The 22,585-nt window shown below is 43.9% G+C and overlaps 2 protein-coding genes across 2 annotated transcripts; one reads left to right on the top strand and one right to left on the bottom strand.

Annotated features, from left to right (window-relative positions):
* Positions 1 to 8,857: 8,857 nt before the first annotated feature.
* Positions 8,858 to 11,832, bottom strand: ssna1 (Sjogren syndrome nuclear autoantigen 1). Its single transcript, XM_038971119.1, has 3 exons — positions 11,491 to 11,832; positions 9,566 to 9,765; positions 8,858 to 9,125 (listed from the first exon to the last, which is right to left on the bottom strand). The coding sequence occupies exons 1-3, from the start codon at positions 11,540 to 11,542 to the stop codon at positions 9,033 to 9,035; spliced, it is 345 nt and encodes a 114-aa protein (XP_038827047.1). The 5' UTR covers positions 11,543 to 11,832; the 3' UTR covers positions 8,858 to 9,032.
* Positions 11,833 to 11,894: 62 nt separating this feature from the next.
* Positions 11,895 to 22,162, top strand: anapc2 (anaphase promoting complex subunit 2). The gene is made up of 14 exons (XM_038970640.1): positions 11,895 to 12,153; positions 12,415 to 12,673; positions 12,786 to 13,107; positions 13,357 to 13,489; positions 13,741 to 13,960; positions 14,141 to 14,260; positions 14,432 to 14,549; positions 17,955 to 18,133; positions 18,363 to 18,504; positions 18,786 to 18,861; positions 20,487 to 20,690; positions 20,843 to 20,975; positions 21,093 to 21,334; positions 21,543 to 22,162. Exons 1-14 carry the CDS (start codon positions 12,076 to 12,078, stop codon positions 21,753 to 21,755), a joined length of 2,439 nt encoding a protein of 812 aa, XP_038826568.1. The 5' UTR covers positions 11,895 to 12,075; the 3' UTR covers positions 21,756 to 22,162.
* Positions 22,163 to 22,585: the final 423 nt, after the last annotated feature.

The raw sequence follows: 22,585 nt of genomic DNA, 5'->3' as shown, positions 1-22,585 counted from the left end.
GGAAAATTTTGATTCCCTCTCGCTTTGTCTCGCTCCTTCTCTCGCATTGTTACTCTTTCTGTTGTGTACTTTCTCTTCCGCACAGACAGAATTGCAAACAAAGACACCATTTTTTTCAACACACTATATTGATACACTCTCACTACTCTCGAGGGAAAAAATCATAAAAACCAAATAGCAAACGCTCAAATCCTCTTCAGCTGAGTCATTTCCGTGTCATTGTCCCGTTTTTGGAGTGAGAGAGCACTCAGACAATTTGGTTCTGTGGTCTCTGTCCTGCTGAAGTGTGCAGTGGTGAATGGGAAGAGCCTGGGGCCTGAATCGGCCCTCTGTTGGCCTGTCTCAGTGCCCAGAGAGAGGACAGCAATCACTTCTTGAATAATACAGGCCTTCATAGCCACGGGTGGGCAGAGAGAGAGGGGCAGCCCTGACATCTCAGCCCAGATCTACACAGAGAGGAAGCTAACCCCGTGGCTAGTCTGATTTTATTCATACATTCTTCTGGCATGGAGATAGACTCCTAAAGCAGGACATGGGCCACGTGGTGAAATGTTTTGGTGTGATTAAGTTGATCAGGGAACTTGGGAGAGAGCAAGGGTTTTAGACATTAAAAAAGCTGATTTGTAAAAGCTGATGGTTTTTTGGGGGTTGGAGCTCCAGTGATATGGCTTTAGACTGGATTTAATACCTTAAAAATAGTATTTGTGCTCCTCATTTGGTCTTTGTCACTGGAAGGCCACGGCTGCCACTTTGGTTCAGCCATAACCAGGCCAAACACACAACTAATTCACTGTCTTGATAGATCACATGATTAAAAAACAAGTTGGTTTTGTCCCTAATATGATATCTGCATCTTTCTTGGGTTTTAAAGTCATTTTAATTGTAAAGAATTAAAATGACTGATTTATAAAACTGTCTGTAATTATAGTGCTTAGATTAATAGAGTTCAATGCATGCCCTTTCCCTTCTGAAAGCACATGCTTATTATGATGATGAACTGAAAAATGCACCACAAGTGAAAATGAAAGCACTTTCTAAATCAGCGTTAAGGCAGCACGCCTCAATGGGTTTTTGTTTTATCAAAGCATACAGTATCAGCAGGGCTGAGAAGTTGAGAAATGACTGAGTTATTGAATGTATGAGATATAGCCTATTCTCATTTTGATGAGACTAAATTATAACATATTGATCTAGATTAAGAACTAAGCTCATTTGCTTGGAATTCTGTCTTTAGAGGAGAACATTTCTAATGTCTTGTGATTGCATTGACAGAATGCTTACTTAGCCTGTGTGCATTAAGGTTTCTCTGATAGCACAGGGACTTTGTCCCTGTCTTGCCCTATATCCATACGTCTAGCAGGCCAGACTGGAGTTGGAGCTGGGGAAGGAGTTAGGGTAGGGGTTGAGGCTGGGCCTTGTGATGGAGATTAGGGCCAATTTAGAGCCTACTGAGTGGGATGGAGCCAAGGGGGGAGAGAGGCACATCAGAGCCTCAGCACCAACATCAGCTGACTCTTGGGAGACGCAGCAGTACTCTGTGTGTGTGTGTGTGTGTGTGTACATGTACTTGTATGCTTAATTTTCACAGCTTATTAGCCATTAAAGGTCAATGTTGTTTTGAGCTTTATTAAGCCTTCAGACTATTGAGGTTGGCTGTTGTGAAGTTGATAGTCACGTCCAACATATTGCCACAAAGTCTCACCCCACGGTGGCATGTTTGTGCAGCGCTGGGGTGTTGCCAAACGGAGATGTCGTACAACGAGCTCTCCAGCCATCAATCACAATGCCAGCAGCCCCTGCAAGGCTGCCACCTGCCCTGTGCTATGATACTAGAGACCGACACTGGGAAATTAAACTCGCAGGTCAAGCACATATTCTCATAATTACAAGTGCCTTTAAGGTAACCCCAATAAATCAAGATAATGTGCTTGTGTAGGCTACTAGGTTCAGTTTGGGTCACGTACACATACCATATAATGTTGGTGTTGAAATTCATCCAATCAAAGTAGGCCAGCCTGACAATGCGAAAAGCCAAATTACATTTAATGATACAGTAATAAGGAAACAAAATTCTTTGTTATTGTTCAATGTGGTCATATAACTATTCTGTCATCGGGGAGTAAAGTACAGTATGCACAATAAACCGGTGGTATTTTAATTCTGCAGCGTTGAATCTTTTGTGGCAGTACTATCATACTAAACTGACTCTGTAGTGCTGAGGAAGAAAATTATTATTGTGGCAAGCAGAGCTAGGGGAAATCCCAATCATTGAGTTAGCCTAATGATGTTAAGCATTGTACATGAATTAACATGAAGCTGACATTTTCTCTCTGGTACACTTACTAATTGAAAGTGCTGATAGGAGATCAATTCAATTCATAGCACTCAACACATAAGAGAACCATAGAAAACAGCAGGCCTACCATTTCACCACTGAGTCTTATGTTTGAGTGTTTTTAAATCACTGACTGACTTCTCCGTTCCCCCTCACTCAGCTGAAGATATCGTTCAACGAGTCGAGCCTGCAGAGCAGCTATGAGTACCCCTCAGAGAGCAGCGTGTGGGACAGCGAGGAGGATGAGGAGGAGGAGGCGGCGGCGGAAGGGAAGGGAGGAGGACAGGAGGAAGATCAGCCCAGCATGGTGGGCCGCATCCACATCCCTCGTCCAAGCTACACCAGCAATGGCACTGGTGAGAGAGAGAGGGAATGGGGGAGGGGAAAGGAAAGCAGGAAACGGATAGAATGAGAGGGAGGGGATGGAATTGGAGTGAGAAGAGGACAGAGTTAAAGGGAAAGTAATCAAACTGACTAAATGAAACATATTCTAATGGTAAAGAGGGTAAGATAAGGAAAAGGAAAGTAATGAATTCCATACAATGTATTAGTAATCTGGAAATGGCTGCATGGTGGTTTGGCACTGAACTGCTACTGTTTGATGTAGCATGGGAGACACCCACTGGTCAGAGTTAGCATTACATCCTAACGAAGAAACCGCTGGGGTTCAGCAGGCAAAAACTATCTTTCAGTGAGTTGTAACTAAACATATCTGTCGTTTTTATCTGCTCTCCCATAAATGTCTCCCCATTTAAACAGTAGACATGCAGTATAATTAGATTCGTTTTTCATTACACAGCTTATTGCCAATCTTTAATCAACATGTACATGAGCTCGTGCAAAAAAATTATGTATAATAAATAACCAATGTGCTACAGACTTACATTGTGCTTTCCCCCATTCCTATGTCTTCAGATCTCTCCAGTTACATTCCCAAGCACACTGTGGATTTTAACAGCTGGCAGGAACATAAGCTTGATGACCCTGTTTACCAGGGGGACACCAATTTCCAGCGCACACAGATGTCAGGGGAAGTTATGGTGAGGCAACAGTACCCGTCAAAAGTTGACACCTACTCATTCAAGGGTTTTTCTTTATTTTTACTATTTTCTACATTGTAGAATAATAGTGATGACATCAAAACTATGGAATCATGTAGCAACCAAAAGAGTGTTAAACAAATCAAAATATATTTTATATTTGAGATTCTTCAAAGTAGCCACCCTTTGCCTGTTGTGTGTTTTGGGTCATTGTCCTGTTGAAAAACAAATGATAGTCCCACTAAGCGCAAACCAGATGAGATGGCGTATCGCTGCAGAATGCTGTGGTAGCCATGCTGGTTAAGTGTGCCTTGAATTCTAAATAAATCGTCACCAGCAAATCATCCCCACAACATCACACCTCTTCCATGCTTCACGGTGGGAACCACACATGTCGAGATCATCCGTTCACCTACTCTGCGTGTCACAAAGACACGGCGGTTGCAACCAAAAATCTCACATTTGGACTCATCATCCAAAGGACAGGTTTCCACCTGGCTAATGTCCATTGCTTGTGTTTCTTGGCCCTAGCAAGTCTCTTCTTATTATTGGTGTCCCTTAGTAGTGGTTTCTTTGCAGAAATTTGACCATGAAGGTCTGATTTCACGCAGTCTCCTCTGTTGATGTTGATGTGTCTGTTACTTGAACTCTGTGAAGGATTTATTTGGGCTGCAATTTCTGAGGGTGGTAACTGTAATGAACTTATCCTCTGCAGCAGAAGTAACTCTGGGTCTTCCTTTCCTGTGGTGGTCCTCATAAGAGCCAGTTTCATCATAGTGTTTGATGTTTTTTGCGACTGCACTTGAAGAAACTTTAAAAGTTCTTGACATTTTATAAATTGACTGACCTTCATGTCTTAAAGTAATGATGGACTGTCATTTATCTTTGCTTATTTGAGCTCTTCTTGCCATAATATGGACTTGGTTTTTCATCAAATAGGGCTATCTTCTGTATACCACCCCTACCTTGTCACAACACAACTGATTGGCTCAAACGCATTAAGAAGGAAAGAAATTCCACAAATTTACTTTTAACAAGGCACACCTGTTAATTGAAATGCATTCCAGGTGACTACCTCATGAAGCTGGTTGAGAGAATGCCAAGAGTGTGCAAAGCTGTCATAAAGGCAAAGGGTGGCTACTTAGAAGAATCTCAAATATAAAATATATTTTGATTTGTTTAACACTCTTTTGGTTGCTACATGATTTTGATGTCTACAATGTAGAAAAATAAAGAAAAACCCTTGAATGAGTAGGTGTGTTCAAACTTGTGACTGGTACTGTATATGATGTGACACATTCATTCATCAACCTCAACTTTTGTGGGGTTACTTTAAAAGTATCAGAATGGCATAGCAGCACATCATTTACTAAAGTAACTCTATTTCTCTCTCTCCACCCTTACCCTGCTCTTCATTCCATATATATATATATATATCAGCTCATCCCAGCAGACAGCTCCTCTCTGTCAGATTTCAGAAGTGAACCTGCTCTGTACTTCTGATATGCCTGGACCAAACAGGAATGACCACTGCCCTACAGCTTGGACTCAGAACCACAGTTACACAACCCAGGCTGGGACCAGACTCCTACCAGTGCCCAGTGAGACTTAACAGAATTGGACCTCAAGTCGCACTCCAACACAATCAAAGCACTCTTTTTCCACTCCCTGTTTAGTTTGATACATAGACATCAACCAACCAACCACATAACCCAAGCAGCTGGACTGTCCTCACCTTACATGTACAGTTGATCTGTCTTTTCTCTCAACCACTACCAATTCCTCTCACTGACTGCCATTGAGCGGTGAAGTCTGAACCAGATCTCTGACAGACTGTATTTGATTGTCCAAAGAAATCTGTACTTGGAAGATAATCATGCATTATAATGCGGTTTTCCAGGCTTACGATCTCTAGAAGGCGGCTATCTGGCTCCATTCTGTCTGCCTTGATGTCTATCTCTGTGTCTCCATCATTGTTGTCATATTATATATACTGCGTATGTATAACAGGAATGACCACAATACAGTGCATTCAGAAAGTATTCAGACCCCTTGACTTTTTCACATTTTAATGTTATAGCCTTATTCTAAAATGGATTAAATAGTTTTTTCCCCTCATTAATCTACACACAATACCCTATAATGACAAAGCAAAACAGATTTTTATAAATTACATTTTAGTACTTTGTTGAAGCACCTTTGGCAGCGATTACAGCCTTGTCTTCTTGGGTATGACGATACAAGCTTGGCACCCCTGTATTTGGGGAGTTTCTCCCATTCTTCTCTGCAGATACTTTCAAGATCTGTCAGGTTGGATGGGGAGTATCACTGCACAGCTATTTTCCGGTCTCCAGAGATGTTCGATTGGGTTCGGGCTCTGGCTGGGCCACTCAAGGACGTTCAGAGACTTGTCCTGAAGCCACTCCTGCATTGTCTTGGCTGTGTGCTTAGGGTCGTTGTCCTGTTCTAAGGTGAACCTTTGCCCCATTCTGAGGTCCTGAGAATTTTGGAGCAGGTTTTCATCAAGGATCGCTCTGTACTTTGCTCTGTTCATCTTTCCCTCTCCTGACTAGTCTCCAAGTCCCTGCCGCTGAAAAACATCCCCACAGGATGATGCTGCCACCACCATGCTTCACCATAGGGATGGTGCCAGGTTTCCTCCAGACGTGACGATTGGCATTCAGGCCAAAGAGTTCAATCTTGATTTCATCAGACCAGAGAATCTTGTTTCCCATGGTCTGAGAGTCCTTTAGGTGCCTTTTGGCCAACTCCAGGCGGGCTGCATTGTGCCTTTTTACTGAGGAGTGGCTACCGTCCGGCCACTCTCCCATAAAGAACTGATGAGTGGAGTGCTGCAGAGATGGGAGAATCTTCCAGAAGGACAACCATCTCCATAGAGGAACTCTGGAGCTCTGTCAGAGTGACCATCAGTTTGGCCGTGCGGCCAGCTCTAGGAAGAATCTTGGTAGTTCCAAACTTCCTCAGTTTAAGAATGATGGAGGCCACTGTTCTTGGGGACCTCCAATGCTGCAGAAATGTTTTTCGTACCCTTCCCCAGATCTGTGTCCCAACACAATCCTGTCTCGGAGCACTATGGACAGTTCCTTTGACTTTATGGCTTGGTTTTTGCTCTGACATGCACTGTCAACTGTGGGACCTTATATAGACAGGTGTGTGCCTTTCCAAATCGTGTCCAATCAAATTGGATTTACCACAGGTGGACTCAAATCAAGTTATAGAAACATCTCAATTTCCAGTCTCATAGAAAAGGTCTGAATACTTATGTAAATAAGGTATTTCTGTTTCTATTTTTAATAAATGTGCAAACTATTTTAAACCTGTTTTCACTTTGTCATTATGGGGTATTGTGTGTAGAATGATGAGGAAATGTTTTGTTTATCCATTTTAGAATAAGGCTGCAACAAAATGTGGAAAAAGTCAAGGGGTCTGAATACTTTCCGAATGCAGTGTATGGTGTCTGTCTCCTTCTTGTAAAGGGGAGTTGTGTAGTGGTGGTGACCAAATTCCTTAAACAAGGAAGCCATCAGTGCCCATTCTTATCATGGTAAAGAAGAGACTCAGTGTTATTGTGTCCTGGAGTCCCAAAATGTAGGCTGAGGACGCCACACTTCATAGGGAATGGGCAGACAAAAACAAACATTAAACAAGACTTAAATACGGCAAGGGTTCCACAATACTAGTAATTTGTTTTTCTACCTGATTTCAATTGACTTGGTTCCCCTTAGTGTATGCTTCTTCTGTGTGCCTTTTAGTTTTTATGTTTCCAATGCTGTGTTGGAGATTTTGCCAGAAGTCCAGGAGCAAGGGAATGTCAACACTCCCTCTTATAATTAAGAAATGCTTTGTAGACCTGCTCAACTTTGTTTGATCATCAAAGATCTGTGAAGTACTGCTTCAAATATTGCCTCGGCAGCTCATGCCCATTTGATATACCTTCTGCAAGAAGCTTAATGTCAAAGGGACAATAGAGTATAAATGCCTTGGTGTAGCCTGGAATTAGACCCATTGTCTAGAATACTATTAGAAACAATTTCCCCCTTTCAGTGTTCATGTTTGAACACTGCCAAGTGTGAAAGATACCAAGAATAGCAACTATTGAAACAATTCACCAGCATGTGCGTTTGAAAGGTTGCCTGTCAGATACTCGTTCTTGTGTAGTGTATGGGTCAAATAGCTGCTATAGATGGAACAAGGAAGGGTGTGTCCTCATGGCCATGTTTTTACTTCATTGACCAGTGAACAGCTTCTGACCTCTACAGCCAGACCTCCTACACTTTCAAATTCCATAGAGCAGGGTTTCCCAAACTTGGTCCTCAGGACCAAGAGGTGCACGTGTTTGTCTTAAAACTACACACTTGATCAATAGTTGATTTGAATCAGCTGTGTAGTGCTAGGGTAAAAACCAAAACATGCAGTCATTGGGGTCCAGAGGACTGAGTTTGGGAACCCCTGCCACAGAGTGAGCTGGTCTATTTTTAGTAATGAAGACATTGATATGAAACTTACACACAATTGTTTATCTGAGACCAGTGTAAGATGGCTCTAAGTCTTCAAGATTTTTACTCAAGTGTTTATTACTGTGGTGGCCAGGACTCGCATTCTCAAACATACTCCTTCTGACAGTATTGATGTACAGTTTCTATACTCCACAATGTATTGCTTTTTGAACATCTTCAAAGGAAGGGGTTTAGATTAGACAGGACTGGCTATGGGAGAGTCAACATTTCTCTATACTGTAACAATGTATCATGATTAGACTTTGTTTTGTCAAGATTTTATTTTGTTTTGCACCTCACAAGAAATACAGGCAAGAGGAAAGGGGTGCTTGTCAATCGATGTACGTCGATGAGAAACAAGGGGTGAAAATAAGGAATGCATGATCTCAGTTTCTGCCACAACCCTATTGGGGAAACCAGGGAATGATAACTGGTTAGTGTCCACTGATAATCCTTGGATTCAAAGCATATAGAGCACACCTGCCATTCATCTGTGCCAACTGCTGCATTTAGGACCAAATCCCTAAGGCCAAAAGCTTTTCCTGGGAATTGTGCCTTTAATTGAATCGGGGGACCAAGAGCCAGAGCTTTATAATGGCATGTTCCAGTGATCATACGGTGAGACGGATTCCCTTGAGAGAATATTGACGCCTGGGACCATTGTATATTCCTGTTAAGAAACAGTGTACCTGGAAGCCTCATCTAATATTCTCCAGCATCAGATGTGCTTACTGTTAAATTTGTAGTTGTCAATGATTTGGGCAAAAAAAGATGTCAGAACTGTACAAATGAAAGCTCAATAAATAGATGAAGCCTTGACAGTGAATAGTTTCTTTTGCAGTGTCAGACTAGTCTCCAGCCCTCATGTGAAGGCAGAATCTTCCAAGAGTGTGTGTGGGTATTTGTTGAAAGACACAGCACTCACAACAAATGGAAGGACTTGAGTTGGTTCCATACACGACAACTGAAGGGAATCTTCAAACTTTATTAAAATAATTCAATTGATATAAAATAAGTACACCAGTAAAGAGCAGAATTAGATATTCAAAACATTTTTACATAAATATATTACAAACAGTTCTAGATAAGATGGTGAGGGGAAGTGCTGGTATCTGGGTGAGAGGGAAGGTAGTTTGGACGTCAGTGATCTTTCCCTCTGGGTTCAGTGGCTTTGCCGAGATTTCCCGCTTCCTTCTTTAGTACACTCAGCAGTGTCTGAGAGCTCTCCAGAATCTGAGAATAAGGCATGAATTAAATTAAACACTTGCCTCAGTATGAAATACCATATAGCCCGAGGTAAGTGGGAATGAGATGCAGCATGACAATGTGCTGTGTAACAATTTGATTGGAAGTCTGACTGAGCACTCCGTTGTTTTTAATTAACGACACTTACGGGCGTTTGTTTGCTCTGCCATTAAGCTCTTAGTAACACCAAGGGAGTTGAATGATAAGAAAACACGTGGGATGTATGTTGTCTTGAATTACAAGTAATTCCAGGGTTCTTTTGTGAGTCAGAAAATGTCTTGCCCTGTACGTTTGTAGGGTCTTTTTGCAGTCAAATTAACATGAGCGATCCTGTAACGCTGACATGTCCATTCAGGGTTTTGTGAGACTAAACTTGCGTTGAAAAACCTAAACATAAGAAAAATAAACCCCCTGAACCCTGGCCTGACCTTCATATAGGCAGCCTCAGTCTCAGCGATGGTGCGGTCAAAGTCAGCGCGGGCGGTGAGTCGTCTGGCCAAGCTCTCATTGACGCGGCTCAGCTTCTCAGTGAGGACACGAATGTCGTGTTGTAGACGACCCTTCTCCTCCTCCTCCAGCTGTATCTGACGGTTCAACTCATCCCTCTTAGAGCACAGCTCCTCGATACCTGGGGAGAAGGAAACAATGGCTGTTTAGGAGATGGAGCGTAAATGTACAATTAAATGTGGATACGACCATGGTATTCAGTTCAATTCATGTGTACATGTGACTGTTTTTACAGTGTAGCTGTAGCCTAAATCAATTACTTATAATTATGAATGCTTAGCATCAAATATAGCCTGGGCCTACATTCCTAGTCCCAACAGCATGTGAATAGTAACAAATCAGGGTATTTTAAAGAGAAAACAACCTAGAGGCCTATAATCTATCCTTATAAATATATATCAGACTTCCTGTGCACAATGTAAGAGGGATAACAGGCAGGGGGAGGTCTAAACTGAGGTCCCCCTCACTCAGCACCCCTTTCCTGTTGAATCAGCCCATTCCAGCCTGTGATGGATGAAAGTGTGTGAGAGACGGAGTCAATCATACATTAATGAAATCCCACTGCCAGAGGTCACATCTAATTCCATAGCTACGGACTAAGATCTTTCACAGTATAAAGATAGGCATTAGTTGCATCAACACTCCATCGAATCAGCTCCATAATACTAGCCTATATTTTCAAAGCCAGCCATTATGATTCAAAACTGCTGACATAAAGTCTATCAAAACTATAATGAGTGGGTTGAGAATCAAGGGTTCAATTAATCTTACTGACAATTCCAATGAAAATAGTCTTATGAAGCAGAACACCTGGGCTAAACTAGACTCGAGATGTCTGCAAGTCTAGATCACATTCCTCTGACATTACCAGTCATGTTAGTCAGATTATGGGCATCTATACATGACTCAAACAGTTACTCAGAGTTGGATGCATTTCAATTCTACACAAGCAGAATGCCATGTGTTGATTTAAACTAAGTGTCAGGGGTTTGATGGCTGTGCTAAAGCAAGGTCAGTTATAGTCTGGATATTTCCGATGGGTCTGCTGTAGTCTGGAATAGCTGCAGACAGTATTTGCAGTACAAACACACACCTACTACTTGGATACCAATATTCTTGTAACAATTCTATCCCCTCCCACTAACCACACACTGGGTGTCACAAGTGTGTAATTAACTAAATGAAGGCTTAAAGAAATAAATTAATACAAAAGTATTTCAAACTAAACATATTCCCGCACAGACTGGGTCCAAGTCTAGCGTCTCTTGCCTATAAAATACAGACTAAGGAATAACATGATTCTGCCTTCTTTAATCCCCCTCCCTAACCTTTCAACAACTCAGTTGACTAAATCACACTTACTCTTGTGTAGTGATATAGGAAAAAAAGAACTGTCTGCACATGCACCTAGGGAAATAATGATTTTCTATGGGGAGAAAAGGAAACCGCATTAAAGACAGAGCCTAGAAACAGGCTGCATCAAAGCATGGGATAGAAGCAGCGTACTCTTTCAAGGTTAACTAACCAGATTCATAGTCACAGTCACACGTGCCTAATTAGCTGTAGTTGTCCAAAAGGAGGAGCTGAAATATGATACATTCAGTAAATCTTTGTCCCTGACGGGCCTAAGTACAGCATAAAAATACCCATATTTCCACAACGGACCCAAACAAGTGAAAACAAGAAGCTAGCTAGCTAACATATTGACATAACTGTTAGCTAGGTAGAAACTAGCTAACTAAAGCAACGTAGTATTTTATAAACCGGATTTGGTGTCTATGTCAAAACACTAAGTTAACTGACAAATTATTTAACGACAAATATACAAAATGCCACATTCACTTACACTTGACAAGCTCATTGTTGTAGGTTTGTAGCGCTGCTCCTTGTTGGGTCATGATGTTGTAGATTATACTTACTTTTCCAGCTCTTCAGGGCCCTTCCCCGCGCGCACAGCCAGAGTACTATCTACGTTAGTTAGCGACTCAATGATAACTTTGCAGTTTAAAGCCAAGTATTGCTACAGATAACTCTCGCTAGGTCTAACTAGTTGGCAAACTGGCTCATTTGTGCAAAGATTTAGGCAGTCGATATGGACTTCTCGACACCGACTCTGTCCTTCACTAGCTTCAAAATCCCTCCATTTAGCTAGTTTCCAAGACAACTAGCTAACAAACTGTCACATACACTTCCGCCACACTTTTATGACTTCCGCAACCACACATACGTCACTATTATGCGCCACAGGTTTAGCAAGAGCGCGATAACTTCAATCAAATGGCATCTATATTTACATTTTAGATACATATTACTATTTCTTATAAGCCATGCTACGTACATCTTATTAATATGGGTGAGTGATATAACACAGACGATAACTTTGTAAGTACACAATCGAGTGGTTCTCGCTGAGTAATTTGGTCCAACCGGGATGATGGACTCTACTGAGATGTTATTCTCAGTACCACAGGGGCTATCTTCTGCTTGGGACACCGTAACTGCAGCTCTGGTGAGTAGATGGACCTAACTTGCCTACGGTAGTACCTTGTGTTGTTGATATAGCCTGCTTGCCTTTTATGTGAGAATTAAATAAGATCAATTGTACCACTGTGGTTGACTGCTGGACATGTAACGTTAGATAGCTAACGTTAACAGATGCACATGCCAGGCATTAGCTAACTAGCTAAGACCAATGTTGACCTATCAATGTACATACACACCATAGACCGTATCTGTTTATAAGAACATACACAATTTCCTCTGTCTGTAGGTGTCTCCAGTGTCCAATGACATCACCATGTCTGATGAGTCTCTCTCTGAGGGGCTTAGCCTGCTGTGCTCTAACAGCCTGGGACAGTTTCTGGAGGGATGGCTAATGGAGACCCTGCAGGTGCGTCTTACTACTGCTATTGCCCCTGAGTTCTGGGCTGGAATGAAGCAACCAGAGAATGAGCTGGAGGAGAAGGACAGGGCCAGGATCCTACTCATGGCCTTCCGTACCCTTTTGGACAGACTGCAACCTTTCCTAGGTGGGTTCAAACATTCAAGTTACAGTTAAATGCACCCTTAATAATGCTAGAATTTTGACTGAACAGAATCTTGTCAAATGTGTAAAAATGTGCTCCATGTCCCTTTCCCCAGGAGGGTTGGAGAGGCTGGGTACCTGGCAGGACGAGGGCCGGGGTGGTCTGTGTGGCCCTGGTGCCAGGGGTCTCCGTGAGAGGGCCTTCTCCGTCATCAGGGCCATTCTGCTGTTCTCCCCCTCGGCTGTGCTCCAGGAGAGAATACTGGAGTTCTACAGTAGGACTTTCTCTGTGCACATGACCCAGGAGGGGGAGGCAGGGGAGGCTGAGGAGGGGGGCGGGGGGCCTGAGGGGGGGGTCTGTCAGGGCTGCACTGTCCCCACTCAGCGATGCTGGTGTCAGCAAGCCCTGGAGCAGCTGCAAGAGCTCAGCCAAGTACTGTGAGTGAATGGAGGGGTGCTGTGTCACTGTCTGCTCTGTTTTCTAGACCCTAATTGTGGTACTGCTTAATGTCTTACATTCAAATATGACAACAACAAACAACAACATCACAAATGTCTTAGATCAGGGTTCACTTCCTTAACTATTGTCTACATCTCTACCTTTGTGTGCCTGCTGTGTTTAAAATGTCTCTTGTGCAGTTGTCTCTTCCTACAAATCTGCTAAAGTGTGATTGTCCCGCTCCCCAGGTCCAGGTTGCAGCTATTGGAGCGGGTCAGCTCAGAGGCGGTGACGTCCATCTTACACAAACTGATAGAGCAGCGGATGGAGCAGCACTGCAGGGGGGAGTACGAGAGCTCTTTTCTCTTCGACTTTCAGGAGGTACAGTAGACCAAAGAGCCTGTCTATGGGAGGACCACCTCACAGAATAAAGTGGCATGACCTATCAACAAGTTTGACTTTTCCAGCTTGCCTTACTCAACAGAATAGGTCGCTGACCAAATAAAATTTGTTTTTCAAACAATTTACTACACCAAGTCCAAATCTCAGAAATGTGATAATTTATCTGTTTTACTTATTATCTTACTTAAAAACGTTCTCTCAAATTCCTCTTTGATTCTCTCTTTCTCCAGTGGCTAGAGCTGGTGTTGGGCTGGTTGAGCAGGGTGTTTGCCAGTGATGTGGGTGGAGTCAGTGGACTGGGCACGGTGCCCAACGGCACAGGCAGCGGGGCTGGGGTGGTGGGCCAGCCAGCTAATGCCGTGCTGCAGCGCTGGAGGTGTCACATGCACCAGTTCTTCTGCAGGATCTACGTCAACATGAGGATCGAGGAGCTCTTCAGCATCATCAGAGGTGAGGGGTTAGGGAACAGAGAGAGGAGATAGGGAGGTGGTGAATAATAAGAGAAAGCAGTCAGTGTTGGGCACTTGATGGCATAGGGAAGAGATTTGGTGGGAAGGAGATACAGAGAGGGCGGAGAGTTGTGGTTATTTCTTCCCCCTCACATGCTGTGGTTTGTTCTGTCCCTGTCAGATTTTCCTGAGTCAAAGCCTGCCATCGATGACCTCAAGTTCTGCCTGGAGAGAACCAATCAGAGGCAGCAGCTCCTCACGTCCCTTAAGACAGCCTTTGACACCCGTCTGCTTCACCCAGGTCAGTGAACCGATGGCGGATTACAAACAATGACTGGTGTTTGCTGTTTATTTTGTCTGTTACACATTTAAAGCAGTGAAGACTAAGTGTTGTTTGCAAACATAATGTTAGAGAAGAAACTAGACTTGTGTATATGAATCCCATCCCAACAACATTCCTCTTCCCCTCTAGGAGTCCATACCTCTGACATCATCACTGTGTACATCTCAGCTATAAAGGCCCTACGGGAGCTGGACCCGTCCATGGTCATCCTGCAGGTTGCGTGCCAACCAATCCGCAAGTACCTCAGGTGGGTACACATGTATTATTGTAATCTGTATTTACACTGAAGAAAAATATAAACGCAACATGCAACAATTTCAACGTTCATATAAGGAAATAAGTCAATTGGGGAAAAAATCATCAGGCCCTAATCTATGGATTTTACATGACTGGGAATACAGATATGCATCTGTTGGTCACATATACCTTTAAAAAAAAGTCAGGGGCGTGGATCAGAAAACAAGTCAGTATCTGGTGTGGCCACCATGAGTTTCATGCAGCGCGACACATCTTCTTTGCATAGAGTTGATCAGGCTAGTGATTGTGGCCTGTGGAATGTTGTCCCACTCATCTTCAATGGCTGTGCGAAGTTGCTGGATATTGACTGGAACTGGAACACGATGTCATACACGTTGATCCAGAGCATCCCAAACATGCTCAATGGGTGACATGTCTGGTGAGTATGCAGGCCATGGAAGAACTGGGGACATTTACAGCTTCCAGCAATTGTGTACAGATCCTTGTGACATGGGGGCGTACATTATCATGCTGAAATATGAGGTGATGGTGGTGGATGAATGGCACGACAATGGGCCTCGATCTCATCACGGTATCTCTGTGCATTAAAATTGCCATCTGTGCCTGCCCATACCATAACCCCACCGCCAACCATGGGGCACTGTGTTCATAACGTTGACATCAGCAAACCGTCGCCCACACGGCGCTATACGCGCAGTCTGCCATCTGCCCGGTACAGTTGAGACCAGGATTCATCTGTGAAGAGCACACTTCTCCAGCATGGCAGTGGCCATCAAAGGTGAGCATTTTCCCGCTAAAGTCAGTTACGACGCAGAACTGCAGTCAGGTCAAGACCCTGGTGAGGACGATGACCATGCTGATGAGCTTTCCTGAGACAGTTTCTGATAGTTTATGCAGAAATATTTCACCGGTGGCTGGTCTCAGACGATTCTGCAGGTGAAGAAGACGGATGTGGAGGTCCTGGGCAGGCGTGGTTACACATGGTCTGCGGTTGTGAGGCCGGTTGGACATACTGCCAAATTCTCTAAAACGACGTTGGAGGCAGTTTATGCCAGAGAAATTAACATTCAGTTCTCTGGCAACAGCTCTGGTGGACATACCTGCAGTCAGCATGCCAATTGCACGCTCCCTCAAAACAAAACAATATCTGTGTTATTTTGTGTTATGACAAAACTGCACATTTTAGAGTGGCCTTTTATTGTCCCCAGCATAAGATGCACCTGTGTAATGATCATGCTGTTTAATCAGCTTCTTGATATGCCACACCTGTCAGGTGGATGGATTATCTTGGCAAAGGAGAAATGCTCAATAACAGGGATGTAAACTAATTTCTACACAACATTTGAGAGAAATATGCTTTTTGTGCGTATGGAAAATTTTGGGGGTCTTTTATTTCAGCTCATGAAATATTGGACCAACGCTTTACATGTTGCATTGTGAGGCAAATGTTAGAGAATATTGCTCTCTACTGGAACAAACAGGACCCTGAACAACTTCAACCCTCAAGCAATAGACTGCTAAATAGTTAGCCCGGGTAGCTATTGGTTAACTATTTAACTATCTGCATTGACCCTTTTTGCACTAACTCTTTTGACTCGTCACATACACTGCTGCTATTGTTTATGATTTATTCTGTTGTCTAGTCACTTTATCCCTACCTATATGTACATACACTACATGACCAAAAGAATGTGGACACCTGCTTGTCGAACATCTCATTCAAAAATCATGGGCATTAATATGGAGTTGGTCCACTCTTTGCTGCTATAACATCCTCCACTCTTCTTCCACTAGATATTGGAACATTTCCATGGGGACTTGCTTCCATTCAGCCATGAGCATTAGTGAGGTCGGGCACTGATGTTGGGAGATTAGGCCTGGCTCTTAGTCGACATTCCAATTAATCCCAAAGGTGTTTGATGGGGTTGAGGTTAGGGCTCTGTGCAGGCCAGTCAAGTTCTTCCACACCGATCTTGACAAACCATTTCTGTATGGACCTCGCTTTGTGCATGGGGGCATTGTCATGCTGAAACAGGAAAGGGCCTTCCATAAACTGTTCCCACGAAGTTAGAAGCACAGAATTGTTGAGAATGTAATTGCATGCTGTAGTGTTACGATTTCCCTTCACTGGATCTAAGGGGTCTAGCCTGAACCATGAAAAACAGCCACAGACCATTATTCCCCCTCCACCAAACGTTACAGTTGGCACTATGCATTTGGGCAGGTAGCGTTCTCCTGGCATCTGCCAAACCCAGATTCGTCTGCCGGAACTGCCAGATGGTGAAGCGTGATTCGTCACTCCAGAGAACGCGTTTCCACAGCTCCAGAGTCCAATGGCAGTGAGCTTTACACCACTCCAGCCGACGCTTAGCATTGCACATGGTGATCTTAGGCTTTTGTGCGGCTGCTCGGCCATGGAAGCCCATTTCATGAAGCTCCGGACAAACAGTTCTTGTGCTGACGTTGCTTCCAGAGGCAGTTTGGAACTCGGTAGTGAGTGTTCCAACTGACGATTTTTACACGCTACGCGCTTCAGCACTTGGCGGTCCAGTTCTGTGAGCTTGTGCGGCTTACCACTTCGCGGCTGAGCCGTTGTTGCTCCTAGACATTTTCCACTTCACAATAACAGCACAGTTGACCAGGGCAGAAATTTTTCGAACTGACTTGTTGGAAAAGTGGTATCCTATGACGGTTCCACATTGAAAGTCACTGAGCTCTTCAGTAAGGCCATTCTACTGCCAATGTTTAGCTATGGAGATTGCATGGCTGTGTGCTCGATTTTATACACCTGTCAGCAACGGGTGTGGCTGAAATGGGGCTCCCAAGTGAGGCAGCTGTCTAAGGCACTGCATCTCAGTGCTAGAAGCGTCACTACAGACCCTGGTTCGATCCTGGGCTGTATAACAACCGGCCGTGATCGGGAGTCCCATAGGGTGGCACACAATTGTCCCAGCGTTGTCTGGGTTAGGGGAGGGTTTGGCCGGTGTAGGTCGTCATTATAAAATAAGAATTTGTTCTTAACTGACTTGCCTAGTTAAATAAAGTTAAAAAGTACCAATAGCCGAATCCACTAATTTGAAGGGGTGTCCACAAATGTTTATATATTTGGTGTGTCTACCTCAATTACCTCGTACCCACTGCACATCGACTCGGTACTGGTACCCCGTGTATATAGCCAAGTAATTGTTACTCATTGTGTATCTATTCCTTGTGTTATTATTTTATTTCTCTATATTCTATATTCAATTTTTTATTGTTGGAAAGTTAGCATTTCACTGTTAGTCTACACGTTGTGTGCGAATTATGTGACAGATATTTTATTTGATACTTTACTGATTTGATTCCCATAGCATGTTGCTGTGATGTTGACGTAACGTTTGTGTGCCGCTGCTAGGACGCGGGAGGATACAGTGCGTCAGATAGTGGCCAGCCTTACTGGAGATGCGGAGGGCTGCAGTGACCTGGCCAATGAGTTGTCCCGTGCCGACCCCGTGACCCTGGAGACCCAGGACAGTGAGGACGAGGGCAGCGACCCAGAGGAATGGACCCCAGACCCTAAGGATGCTGTGACAGGTCGAACCCTCTGTGTACCCACCTTACACACACTGCATTCTTTTACTCTGTGAACTCCAATTCTCCATTGGAGATGTATTGTATATGATTATCACTATCAGGTTGTCATCACACTAGACAAACTGTCAGTTTCCTGTTTCTGCTGTATTGAACTAGAATTGCTCCGAAAGAACACCTCTCCAACACATCTCTTTCACTAAATGCAAAATCACCTTCTTTCTTCTCTCAGACAAGACAGGGTCTAAGCGACGTTCGTCTGACATCATCACTCTTCTGGTCAGCATATATGGCAGTAAAGAGATTTTCATAGATGAGTACAGAACTGTCCTGGCAGACAGGCTGCTCCACCAGTTCAACTACAATACAGCCAGGTACGCAACACTCATGTACAGTAGCTAGTACCTGCACTCCAAAGGCATGTATCCCATTGCTATACTGTACATTACTCACTTCACTCCTTTACTGCACACCATGAAATCCTACTACTCAGCATCCATCTACACACTTGAGACACTTTGGAGTCACTATTATTACGCAGATATACTGGTGTTGGTAGTCTTGTTGATTATAATGTATTCTCTGTTTGGTCATTTTGGGTGAGTGAAATCGTTCCATATTTGTTCTATAAGTCACTTTTCTCATGTGCCTCCAGGGAGATTCGTAATGTGGAGTTGCTCAAACTGAGATTCGGAGAGTCCCATATGCACTACTGCGAGGTGATGCTGAAGGTAAAGTACTGTACATACACTACTCTGTGTCTACTTAAGTTCCCATTCATACCAGCGTGAGCTTTGACATCATGACTCCCTAGCTGTGTCACAACTGATCACCATCAGAGTATGTGAGCGGAGTTGAGCGGTGGGAAATCATGCTCATTGCTCATGGAGCCGTGCTTGCGCACCACTCCGGTGCTCCACGTCCTTTCAAACCGCTCTGCTAAAAATCACTCCTCGCTCACTGGGAAAAAAACTGCCGCTCCATTCATTAAAGTCACAATTTAACCAACACTCATCTATTTTTGTGACTACTGGGTCACGGGGTCATTTGGTTTTGAACTATTCAAACCAAACCATATGATTTGAATGAAAAGTATTTTTAAAAACAACAGGAAAAGGTGACTGTAAGAAGCGCTCATAATTTTATATAGGCTACATGTCATATTAACCAGCTTATAAACATTCTAAATAAGTCAGGAGCCAGACAGGGAGCGTAAGAAGGAACAAAAATGTGTTATCTAGGCTATATTATTTCAATTATTTCAAGGCTATAGCCTACAAAGAAATACATGGTGAAGCATTTGCGAGTGCAACACACTAGGCTGGTAGGGAGTCGGGGACATTAAGTGCTCAGCGTTTAAACAACATTTCGTTGTATTAAATCATTGTAGTCTATAAATTGCGCATATATGCGGTGACTTAAAATTAAATACAAATTAAATGAAAAATGCCTTATTAGGCTCAGTCTACAGTGCCTAATTTTTAGAAACATGAGCTTGGCCAGAGTCTGTGACTTCAGACTCATGCGATGGTGCCTGGAGAGAAGGCCAGCAGTGGAGAATATCCTCTCCACACTTGCAGAGCCACTGGGGATGCTAAACACCCTTTGGGCCAGGCTGGGCAGGGTGCATAGTTGTTTTTTTATTTTTCTACAGGTAAGCCTAAAGGATTTTAGGTAAAATAACCCTATCATAATGGAAAATGGAAAACTGCCAGGCTTTTTGGTGCCAAATCAATTATGGCCTATTGTATAGATAAATGAACGAAACTGAACAAAACTTTTAAGAGATCTGATTTTTTTGGTTTATAAATACTTTGCTACAATGACACACTTAGCTAGCTACCAACCTCATTCCTTTCTGTTAGCATGAGCATGTAGTAAGTACACCATCCTGCTTTCGGGAATACATGTCTTTTCAGATTCCACAATTATTATTTAGTTGTGGAGACTACATCACTGCACTCCCTCTCTTGCTCTTAGTCCTCCTGTTTTATCAGTTTGTTTATGAAAATATTTAGCAAACTGGATGACAGTAGCTAAATCAAGGGAATATAGCAGTACACAAGTGGACTACAAATGCATGCTGGGCCGAGCATGGCCTGAGCTCGTGAAGTGAGTACTGGAGGCTCCAGCCTTGGGGAATCTCGCTCCACCTCCAGTCAAATTGGGCACGCTGCGCTCCGCTCACATACTCTAATCACCACTGATCAAAGCAGTATCTTTAAAAATACATGCAGTCCCATCTATCATAGGATAAAAGCTGAGGACACAGGACAGTACATGAGGCAAAGAGGCCATTAGAGCACTTTAGGACAGAGCCTCACTCTTTTCTCCTCTCTTCCCTCTCTCTCTCCAGGACGTGGCTGACTCACGAAGGATCAACACCAACATCCGTGAGGAGGAGTCCAGGCTGGCTGAGGAGGAGCAGCCCCCTCTGTCCCTGTCAGCCATGATCCTGTCCTCTGAGTTCTGGCCCACACTGAAGGAGGAGAAGATGGAGCTCCCGCCCCTGGCCTCCCAAGCCATGGAGGCCTACACACACCGCTACGAGAAACTCAAGGTACTTGATGATGGAGCCGTAGCCTGGGTGCCAGTCTGTTTCTTCTTTAGTCAAGTCTTTATAAACAGACTGGCAGCCAGGCCAACAGAGAATGAATAGGGACATTCTATTTAAAAATGTCATTCCATACTTCAAACGCTCTCCCTCCCCAGGCGATGAGGACCCTGAGCTGGAAGCCTCATCTGGGCTTAGTGACCCTGGATGTGGAGCTGGAGGACAGGACTCTGACTAACCTGACTGTGTCCCCCATCCACGCTGCCATCATCCTGCACTTCCAAGACAAAAGTTAGTACTATGGCCATCACAGGCTGCCTTATGTACAACTTATCAATGCATACAAACATTGTACAAGTAACTAAGATTTACCTTTACCATCGCTCTCTCTGTCTATGTGTCCTGAAGGCTCGTGGACTCTGGAGGATCTGAGTGGGGTCCTGGGCGTGCCCCAGGAAATGGTGAGGAGGAAGTTGGCTCTGTGGCAGCAGCAGGGGGTCCTAAAGGAGGAGGCTGGGGGGCGCTACTCTGTCCTGGAAACAGGCTCGTCCCGGGAGAGACCTGAGAGAGGGGTGATGCTGATTGACAGTGACGAGGAGGGAGACTCCAATACCACCACTCAGTCAGAGCAGAGGGAGGAGAAACTACAGGTGCATTGCGCACACACACACACACACACACACACACACACACACACACACACACACACACACACACACACACACACACACACACACACACACACACACACACACATTGGAGGCATGGAATTCAAATACAAATCTCCTGTCAAATACAAATCAAGCTAGCCCTAACAGCAGTGTTCTCTCTCCCCTGTGTGCGTGGTTGTTGGTACAGTTGTTCTGGGCCTACATCCAGGCCATGCTGACCAACCTGGAGACCATGACCCTAGAGCGCATCCACTCCATGCTCAGGATGTTCGTTGCCACGGGACCAATTGTCACAGAGATGGACGTGAACGAGCTGCAGGCCTTCCTGCAGAGGAAAGTGCGAGACCATCAGCTCATCGTGTCCGCAGGCGTCTACAGACTGCCCAAGTCCACCAACTGAGGATGGGGAGAAGAGAGGAGAAAAGAGGAGGTTCAACTGAAAAGTGGAAATATCTGATTAGTTTCTGAAATGTACATGATGCAGCATTGCAGTTGGAGACTCCAGTTTCACAGATTAACCTTTTCAGAAATAGGTTTCGAAGGCAACTGAAAATGCCAAGCATCGTGCTGAATTACTATGTCTTACAATAATAATGGCTATAAGGAGCATGAACCTCTCATTCTGTCTTTATTGTTGACCATCCAGGTTGCTTGACTTTGTTATGAGTTTTGGAGGACTCAAAATCATACTTTCAACCCATTGTGTTTTGATGCTTTTAAAACAAAGTTGCACATTGAATTGACACGTGGTTGGACTTTGTGTAATTTGAAGTTCCCCTTTTGATAACATGACAATTGTCTGAGGTAATAAAAATACATGAATATGTAATATGATTGTATTTGTCTTAAAGATTATTGTAGCGCTCGCCGAAGCCTTGTGACGAACTCCTGACCTCTAGTGGATCATTGTGGAATCTCAGATTTGTGTAAATCAAATTCAGCGTCTCAGTTTGGAATGTGTACTGCATGCTTGTATTTTTGTTTATTCAACTCTCACGGAGTTTAACACAAGGCTTGCAACTGCTGAAATTGTGTCTTCCAGATTATTGTCAATATTTAACTGATCGTCTCTTGACCTGGTCATAGAGATCTACACGGTGTGCAGGTTTTTGTTCTAGCCCAGCAGGAACACCTGATTCAAGGGTAGTTGAATCAGTTATGCTATGGCTGAGCAAAAGCTTGCACACCCTGTGGGTCTCCAAGGACCAGGACGGAAGAACAGTGACAGCA

Source organism: Salvelinus namaycush, chromosome 31 (assembly GCF_016432855.1).
Source record: "Salvelinus namaycush isolate Seneca chromosome 31, SaNama_1.0, whole genome shotgun sequence".
In the NCBI taxonomy this organism is placed as follows: domain Eukaryota; kingdom Metazoa; phylum Chordata; class Actinopteri; order Salmoniformes; family Salmonidae; genus Salvelinus; species Salvelinus namaycush.
This window is presented reverse-complemented; position numbering and strand designations above follow the sequence as displayed.